Source organism: Gossypium raimondii, chromosome 10 (assembly GCF_025698545.1).
Source record: "Gossypium raimondii isolate GPD5lz chromosome 10, ASM2569854v1, whole genome shotgun sequence".
Lineage (NCBI taxonomy): Eukaryota > Viridiplantae > Streptophyta > Magnoliopsida > Malvales > Malvaceae > Gossypium > Gossypium raimondii.
In genome coordinates, this window is record NC_068574.1 from 17176649 (window position 1) to 17187276 (window position 10628).

At 31.9% G+C, this 10628-nt stretch overlaps 1 protein-coding gene across 1 annotated transcript; it reads left to right on the forward strand.

The window, feature by feature from the left end:
* The first annotated feature begins 8671 nt into the window (after nt 1–8671).
* Nucleotides 8672–10143, forward strand: LOC105778416 (expansin-A5). The gene is made up of 4 exons (XM_012602108.2): nt 8672–8854; nt 8947–9077; nt 9170–9458; nt 9542–10143. The coding sequence occupies exons 2-4, from the start codon at nt 8951–8953 to the stop codon at nt 9858–9860; spliced, it is 735 nt and encodes a 244-aa protein (XP_012457562.1). The 5' UTR covers nt 8672–8854; nt 8947–8950; the 3' UTR covers nt 9861–10143.
* The last annotated feature ends 485 nt before the right edge of the window (nt 10144–10628 follow it).

Genomic DNA, 10628 nt, shown 5'->3' on the forward strand with positions numbered 1-10628 from the left:
ACATGCAAAGGGAGAGAGCTTGTCGAACCTCCTTGGCCTCAACAATGATGTTTTTATCGGTTAGGAGAAGATGAACATAAAAATATAAAGTGATATATTTGTCTATTTTATTTTAATTATAACATATAATTTAACTAAAAACAATCAATAATCGTGTATTCCTTTTGAATATGGCATAATTTCTACTTAAACCCTTATACCTTGACCAATTTAGCCATTTAACACCTTAAACTATTAGAGCTAATTTTTGCAGCTTTTACGATTTAGTCTTTTTTACTTAATCAACTATTTAAACGTTAAAATTTCTTAAACAAATTTTAACATGACCTTAAATAATACTCATAAATATTAACATACTAACTCGCTCATCAAAATCATGGTCTTGAAACCACTGTTTTCGCCACCATTGAAAATGGGTTGTTACAAATGTGAATTAGAATCTAAATTGTTTGTAGTTGCTCCAGTAACAAATGTAACACCTTATAGTTTGGCCCAACGATCGGGCCGGATATGGGGTGTTAAAAATTTAATCATACCAATATAAAAAACATCTATCTAACAATTGAAAAATAAAATGACTCTAACTTGCCAAAGGTTCTCATGGTTCTATCCTAAGAAAAAGAAACAAAATGCAAGTATATTACAAAGTTTACCCCAAAGCATTCTTTAAGTCTTCAACTTCTTTGGATAGTTGGCATGGCATCATTTAACCATAAGAACCCGTATTAAGTTTAGCAGAACTTGTTTCTATCATAAACCAAATGTTCATGAAAAATTAATGGGACAAGATTACCCTATAAAGTCAACTTTTGGGTTTCTAGAAACCTTAAAAATTGAAACCCTAACATATGATTTCGTCAAATTTTTTTATTCTTGAGTTCAAATCCAAAAAAAGTCTACCTTAGGATTCTTTTTATTAAATTCGAAACACAACAAAGTCACAAAGTCAAATACATTTCAAATTTGGGTCAAATGAGGAAACCCTATTTTTTTTACTTTTGAGACTGAAAAGATGTCGACTTTTGATATCCCATATACTCTGATCTTGTTTCTAAATTCTAAATTTTCCATAATTTCTAAAAATTCAGTCACATGAAAAATTTAAACCTTTGCATTAATTGAAAATAAGAAACTAGATCAAATACATACTTGACTTTGATGTTCCTTAAGGAAGGGTGTCGACTTTTTATTTTCTTGGTATGAGTCTTTGTTTTTATTTTTGTTACAAGATTCTAGTCCATTTCCAACTCATAATATTTTCTAATTGCAATAATTTAAAAAAATTGTAGATATGATAGTCTATAGTCTAATTACATACCCAAAAACTAATGTAATACAATCAATCTACTTTTAGTAACGTAACACTCTTTACCCCGTCCGATCACCAGACCCGAGCTTCAAGGTATTACTATAGTAATTGGAATTGAAAACTTTAAAATAAACTATGTAACATTCACTCATATCAAAATTATAATCATATTATGACATTCAATTAAAAATAGAGACTAAATCGAGCTTACGAAAGCTTATAGGTGACCCGGGCATGAATTAGGACCAAATTGAAAAGTTTTGAAAATTTGGACTTCACATTACGACGTGCCCTCCTCCACGTTGTGAATATGTTGGATAGTGAGTCACGTCGTGACGTCAAACCACTTGACGTAGAGATGTCATCAAATGTTGTTCGACGTTGCGATGAGAGGAATTTCACGTCAAAACGAGAACCCTATTTTTTGGTAAAATTAGGCTATTTGGTACCTATATCGTGCCAAGGTATACCTTTAGCTCAAATGGTGCATATTTGCACAACCAAACCTACACAAAACCAACTTAAACACATACCAAAACATCCATTTAACCAACCACAAGATTAACCAAGCCATTTCACATGAATTTGACCTTTTCTAATGTATAACAACTAATGTTTTCATCCACTATTCAATCTTAGTTCATTATTCACATCTAACACTTATATTCAACCAAAATCACCCTCAAAATACGCCATTATATAGCTTAACACGTAACTTACCACAATACCATTAATGCACATATAAGCTCATGATATAAAACAATAAATATTCAAGCATTATCCAAATATCAAAACTACTATATCCATGTAGTCATGTATACCTAATAAGGTCTAAATACATTCACCATACATTCAAGCATACCAATGTCTACTTTAACAAACAATGCTTCTTTCATAGCTTAAGACATTTCCAACAATTACAGATATGGATATAACACAAAAACACGTAAAGTCCAAACCACATCTTTGATTCAAAACACAATATCTCAAGGTACACATATGTGCATAAAATTTCCTATACAAATGCCACATAACCAAGTCCGGAACAAAAAAAAAAGACTATCAGATTAGAAGTTGTATAGTGTGAGCTTTGGGGCGATCTGATAGTCGAGTTCCACAAAATGCCAACTACAAAAACAAAAAACAAAATAGAGTAAGCATAAATATATGCTTAGCAAGTTCATAAATTAAAACATTAACTCACCTCGATATACAATTAACAAAACAAATTAACTAATTATGTAACATTCATGTTTGCACAGTTCAATACTAAGTAGATTAGTACCATTCAGTTTGAATTATTAAACATACATACCATTTATATAGATTCAATCAATTATAACCATTTCTATTCATAAAGCATATATCATCATTCACATATGCTTATTTTTATACTATTACGCCCGAAGAACTAAACAACATATTTGGATACACGGGTAACCACCAAAACACACCTAAATGCTCATTCGAACGATACCTCCAATACACACTTGAGCACCAAAGTGCTAAGCCTATAGGCTTCACATCCCTCCAAAACAGTCCTAGATCTCTGTAAAGATGATCAGTAACAGTGGTCTCTGTAGAGACAAACTCGGTAATCCACAACATATACTGGATTCTGGTATAATCAGTGTAATCTCATCTGTCAATATCATCTCTTTTACAAATCCCATACAACACATAAATAACCCTATTGACATACCAATTGTATCCTATCATTTAATACGTTCATCCGAGCACCTTTAACACATATTTTCATTTCTATTCAATTCAGTACATTCTCACCTTTTTGTACTACTTTGAAAATAATTCAATATCCATTCACAATTTCATAATTAAACCACATAATATAATTATATACACAACTACCATATGAACTTATTTGGCACAAACGATAACAGACAAGGTGTTGGGGACTACTTCGCAATTTTCCCGTTTCCTCGATTAAGTTCTAGTTGACTCGAATCTTGAGCTAAAAGGTAACTCATTTCAATTTATCAATTTTAATTACCTTATAACAGTTTATTTTATCCATATGACAGTTTAATTTCATTTTACAAAAATTCTTTAAATTTTTTCATTTTACTTAATTTAGTCTCTAAAACCGTAACTACCATAACTTTCACATTTGAGCCCCATTTTACAATCTGATTTCAATCACATCCTTCTACAACCCTCTAATATATAAAATTATAGAATTTTCATAGAAATTTTTAATTATTTTCATTTTAGTCCCTATACTCAAAACTAACAATTTCACTTTACAAATTAGTCCCTAATCACATCTAAGATTACAATCAAGGCATTTAACAACAAAAGCTTAAAAAATCATCAATGGTAATATTTTTAAAATTTTAACATTTTTATGATTTAATACTTGTGTTAGCTAGATTAGGCTACAACGATCTTAAAAACATAAAATTTATGAAAAACGAGCTTAGGTTAATTTACCATGCAAGGATGAAAGCTTGGATGAAATTTTTGGCTTCAAAGCATGGAGGAAATGGTGAAGAAGAGAGGAAAAGTATGATGAAAAATGGACATTACCTTCTTGTTTTATGATTTAATTCTTTTAACATTATTTTTAACATATAAATTATCAATCAACGTGCACCGACCGTCCAACAATCTTCAAAATGGTTAATTTTCCTTTTAGAACCTTAAATAATTATTATTTAGCCCTTTTTGCCGTTAAAAATCTATAATGATTAACTTTTAAAGTTTTACAATTTAGTCTTTATACCTTAATTAACCATCCAATCAACAAAATTACCAGACCAAAATTTAATATAATCTTATAATAGACTCGTAAATATTAATAAATAATATTTACTGAATCGATCATCGAAAAACGAGATTCTAAAACCACCATTTTCGGTACCATTGAAAACGGGCTATTACAAGTAACCATAACCTTGGCAGAAATATATGATGATGATGATGATGATGATGATGATGATGATGATGATGATGATGATGATAAACAATCACCTATTATTAACATCCATGAACATGTATGTTAATAACATGCAAAAGAGCATAGATTGTCACTCTCTATCAATTGAATCTATACACAAAGAGAAGAGAGATTTAGATAATCTCATCTATGCTAATAATTAAATCGAGAAGGCTCTGATGTCAATTGCTAAAAAAACATGGAAGGTTTGTGCGGTGAAATTTTTTAAAATTTCAAATACATCCAATATCAACTTGAATAATTAAGAACAATAAATCATCGATAATCTAGTACCTGGATGTTTTAATCCACTTTGACAAGTTGGAGAAGTTGATTTGCGATTAAACTAAAACTGCTTATATAGGATTGCATTCCTTTATAGAAACAGTCATATCTCGAGCTACAGACATCGAACTCTAATGATAAAAAATATTTGTTATTAAACTCAAACTTCTTGTAGAGAACTGTGCTATTTCATGAAAATAACCATATCTTGGGCTACATGCCATAAAAGTAAGTGATTCAAAAACCATTTTGAAGAAAACTTAAAGCTCTATGATTTAGGCACTAAAATCACCCCCAGAAGTTGGTTAGAGCATATCAAAAAGTCCAACCAAAGTTTACTTTACAAAATCCTATGAGATTGGCTTTAGATTCTCACATAACTTCAATCCTCACTTTCAACCAATCGGATCTTCTCCACTATTCTCTGACTCACAAATCGCACGATGCTTGGGTATTGTTCCAAACACAAATACAAGTACTCACTCAGAACTCCATAAAGAAAAATGATTCTAAACAAACTCCCCCCTTTCTCTCTCTAGTCAAATAAGTGAATTGACTACTAAGGTTTTTTAGGTCTCATCAATTCATCAATTCTCATAAGTCTTTTCTCTTTATCGAATATGAGATATTTATAGAAAGCTAATTAGAAGTCTAATGATTTGAAATTACCAATAAAACAAAGAGCCCTAGGCTTAAACAACCATATGGGTGGCAAATCCAGTCCAACAAGAACTCCCTATGCCGCCCAGCTTACTTGGTTGCTCGACAAGCCTCCTTCCACACATGTGTCAACCACCTTTGACCCTAACTGTGTCACTTTAAGGCATATCTATGTGTTTTATACTCGTAATTAATTTTAGTTAAGACAAAAATTAATTACCTAGTTAAATAATTTACACAAGTCTTATTTTAATCTTGTTAAAGTTATGATGACTTTACCATTTTAAGATGTCTTCTTAATTTTATTTAATTAATTTTATTCCATTCCAAATAATTAGATAACATGATCACTTAATTTAGCTCTTTCAAATTCATCATTTAATCCAATTAAATATATATTTTATATATATACATATATCTCTAAAATGAATAAATTAACCTGATCAATCTAATCATTAAACGAGAAAACACATATTACCCCAATAAGTAAATCCAATGTATCATTTCTCCTTATTCAATTGTTTAAAGTTCCATACAAGTGTTTATGCTAAACTCAATTTGTTAAAGAGTTGTGTTGAGCTAGTGGAGGGGTAGATTAGACATATATAATTAGGGATTAAATAATTTGTAATTGAGTTTCGACTCTTCTTCTATTAATTACATATTTATTTAGTCATGGAGTCATTCCATTTATATAGTACCATGGCTGAACTCCCTTTTTTCAGTTTGAATCCTGAGTTTTAGTCCAAAGACCTCATCATATGTGTGTTACGCTCATAGGGTATCCACGATTGCATTTGGTTAAATCCGTTCACCAAATTCTTTTCATTTTATCTCATGATGAACATTGTATCTTCCACAATGAAAGTTTACTCAAATTAGTAGTGATAAAATCATTTGTCCTAGACAAATGACCTCTAGTTAAGTTTAATTTCATAATACATACAATGCAAATGAGCCATTTACTCTTTTTCGAGCTATAATTCCACTATTATGGGTAAAGTCATATCATACATAAATCACGTACCCAACATACCAACTATCAACCCACAATCATTAGAAATGAGGTTTTCAATACATAAAAAACACATGAGTTATACACACATGGTTTGTCACTTAGGATTTAGTCACACCATAAACGTTACAAGTGAATAAATCTGTAAATGGATATAAGATAAATTCAACTTGGGTCTAGTCCAATGTATTGTTAGTCTAAACAAAATCACATATATGCCTCTACTTCTATGAGTCACTCACTCCAATAGCCAAGACAAACTATCTCCCCAACTGGATTTATACCAATGTTTGCTCAATTTGATTCTGTGGACTATGAACAATTTAGATTATCTACTAATAAAAGTTGTATTATTGCATTATAGATAGTGCATATAATGCAACTCAGTATTAGTTAAGCCTAAGAAAATCAAGTGGTCAATATTTGCTTATTCATTTTTCTTTTCATGTAAAAATCATTAAAGACAATTTAACATGGAAATAATAAATAACATATACTTATTTCCATAAATAATAAATTTAACTGTCTTAATAATTTATCAAATATGATGAAATTACTAAATCAAAAATCAAAATCCAAACAAATGGTTGATATAAAAATTTATATTAATTATCTCATGTTGCAATGCAAGTTATTTAACATCACAAATATATATCTATTGCTAGAATTGTATAAATCCTTTTGAAAAGATAGGACATCATTAACATCACAAATATATATCTATTGCTAGAATTGTATAAATCCTTTTGAAAAGATAGGACATCATTAACACAATTACTCGAAGTATAGACTTTCGGACATATTCTAAGTTGGATATTAATACTATCAAGTATGTCTTTCTATATTTGAAATCAAATTGAAACTAGCTCATATACCAATGTAATAACATGCTGACGAAAATCTTATATACCATCTCATTGTGAAATTAAAGAAAATAAGTCAACTTACATGGTGGTTGAAATTGTTGAGTATTTTTTTCTAGCTCCTTCATATGGTAAAGTTGTATATTTATATGATATGATTATTGTTTATTAATGTGATATTATAGGTAAGCTTTATGTATGTCAACACCTACCCTACTCTAGACTTAACATGTGTTTATACGATATGGGTTTACCTAAATAGTGACATGCAAACCCATGTCGCACGACCTCATGTGTAACAACATTTAGCGTCATGTGAGCTCGATACGTGAGCCCAATATGCAAGCTTAATACACGAGCCCAATGTAAGAGCTCAATATGTGAACCATGTAGAATCCGACCCGAACCCATTCGGGTTGTGAGTCGACAATAGTAAATATCATAACAGACATTCAGTCAATATACTTGTAAAAATAAAATTATTGACTAAAAATCTTTTTGTTTTCCGCAGCGCTAAGGCCGAACTTAAAAGAGAGTTGAGAATATTAGAATTTATTGTGATTATTTTTCACTTTTTCTCTCCCTTTATATCTATTGATTTTCTTACTTAAACCAAAGACGCCCTTAATCTCCATCGTCAAATTGAGTTCCATGACTACGACTTATTAACCATCACTCAACGTATTGTCAATCAAGTAGATCCTCAATCTTCTTTTATTTTTGTATTAGTGGAACAACTGATCATGTCTAGACCGACAGAACACTACAAAATATCTATAAAAGATCTATCGGGAAATTTTGTCATCAGAAATATTACCAAAACATTTATGATGAATTAGTACAAGCATACAAATTTAGCCGAGTTGGAAGTACTTTCCAACGATATTTTCCATGTTCATGAATGATTTCGTAATTGAGATGTAATTTAATCGATAATCTCCTTTATATAAAAAAAACCCCAATCGATTTAAGGAAAAAAACATCGACATTTCTTTTTGTTTTTTTCCTTTTATAGTTAAATGCCGTGGTAAAATTGATTGCTTGCAAAATGACAAGATTAACTTGGAATTTTACATAGAATAGTACATATGGTGAAATGATTTGGTAAAAGAAGATCCTTATGCTTGCTGTTTGAGCCAGATTTGAATTTCCTCTTCCCCAAGTCAAATATTAACCATTGTTGGTCCTAAAGAGATCTTCAAAGTAATTAAGTATTTTCGCAGTTAAATGAAGCCAATTCTGTTTGTCTTCCTGAGAGAGCATGCATCAAATATTGTAGATTCCAAACAGTGAGCCAAATTCATTTAAACCCCACATAAGGAGAGCCCATGGCTTGTTGGTCCCCGAATGGACCAACCCTCCCAACAAAACCACGCGGTATTTGTGCCTCGCAAACCGCCCTAGCCCCATCAAAACTGCATTTCTTTCCACAAAATCAACACTCCCAAAACCACCGTTGCTGTTGCTTCGTCATATTTATGATAACATTAGGCAAAGTTAAATAGAGTAAGTCCAGCAAAATGAAAATTTACATCGCAATAACATTACATCCATAACTGCTATAAAAGCTAGGACCAAAGTTGCATTCCTGCTGCATTCTATTTATTAGTTCAAAACACCCCCTTTCTTTCCACAAAACTTCCTTTCAAGGATGAATTACTAGTCCAAATCTTCTTTTTCCTTCCTCCTCCTCCTCCTCCTCCTCCTCTTCTTCTAGTTACTGTTTTTGACTTTAAAACTTCATAATAGAAAGAAACGAAAAACAGGTTAGGCAGCACTTTAGAGTTTTTCATTAGTGTTAACACTTTTAGTTCAATATCTCTATATTTGTTTAAGGAGTATGTTTTTTGGTGTGCAGAACAATGGGGCACTTGGGATTTCTTGCAGCTGCATTACTCTCACTCCTCAACTTTGTTCATGGCTCCCTTGGACCCTGGACCAATGCTCATGCCACTTTTTATGGAGGTGGTGATGCTTCTGGAACAATGGGTACTTTCCACAATCCAAATATCATATATATTTTTCTTATTGATGTATATTTGTCATGTCTGACATGTTATTATATTCAATTACAACTTCAGGTGGAGCTTGTGGCTATGGAAACCTAAATAGCCAAGGTTATGGTATTAACACAGCAGCCTTGAGCACCGCATTGTTTGACAATGGCTTGAGCTGTGGTGCATGCTATGAGCTGAAGTGTGTGAATGATCCACAATGGTGCCTGCCTGGTTCCATTGTGGTCACTGCCACCAACTTCTGCCCTCCAGGAGGCTGGTGTGACCCTCCCAATCACCACTTTGATCTCTCTCAGCCTATTTTTCAACACATTGCGCAATACAGAGCTGGTATTGTTCCTGTAATGTACAGAAGGTAAACAAACAATGAAAACAGCAACATAGTTTTTCAAAATTCATTTTCCACCGACACACTAACTAATAATTATTTTTTATCAGGGTAAAGTGCAGGAGAAGTGGGGGTATCAGGTTCACAATCAATGGACATTCCTACTTCAATTTAGTACTGATCACCAATGTTGGAGGTGCTGGGGATGTACATTCAGTATCCATTAAAGGGTCAAAGACCAGATGGCAAGCAATGTCAAGGAACTGGGGCCAGAACTGGCAAAGCAATTCTTACCTTAATGGCCAAAGCCTCTCTTTCATCGTCACGACCAGTAACGGACACAGTGTTGTTTCTTTCGACGTTGCTCCATCCGGTTGGTCCTTTGGACAGACTTACACTGGAGGCCAGTTTGGGGCTACCAAAATATAACAGCCCCTTGCTATATACTATATGATATTATAGTAAAAATATGTCTGAAGAAAAACTTAAGTGAGTTTTTTTTTTAAAGTTTATAATATAGTGTACGGTGAATATCACCGACGAAGAGAATGATATTGTATAAAAGGCAGTAACTTGGCGTTGGGATCATTACCAAACATGGGTCAAGATTGATTTTTGAATGGCCCATAGCCGTGCAGTTGAAGCCTGGAAGTATTACTGGTACATCAAATCATGAAATAGAAGGTTTTTTTTTGGTTTTTCCAAGTCAAAATTTCACTTTCGTTTGCTTATGGCATTCCATTTAAAATCAAGTTCTTTTTGCCCATGAATGCCTTTCTTGTCATCATATTTTTGGGGTTTGAAAGGTACCTTAAAAAAAGATAAAACGGTAGATTTTTTAAAAATTATTATCTATGCCACTCAGATTTTTTATTTTTATTTTTAAATATTGTACACATGTCTGGATCTCATACTTCTTTTGCTTTGTTCCACGTTGTTGCAGTTGTTTAACTCGTGTATGAAAGATGGAGAAGAGTGAAAATGAAAAGATTGATAATTAAATGGTTAAGATTTATAATATTTTGTATATTAATCATTAAATTGAGAAATATTTTGATCCAGCGGAAAGAAAAATAGAAAATTGAAGGGTTAGAAATGTCAAAAGATAAAATATATATAATTTTTTCCTAGTTGTGCTTTGTAGAAAAGAAGAAAAATTAAGGGTATATTTGATTGTATAGAAAAACGAAGGAACGA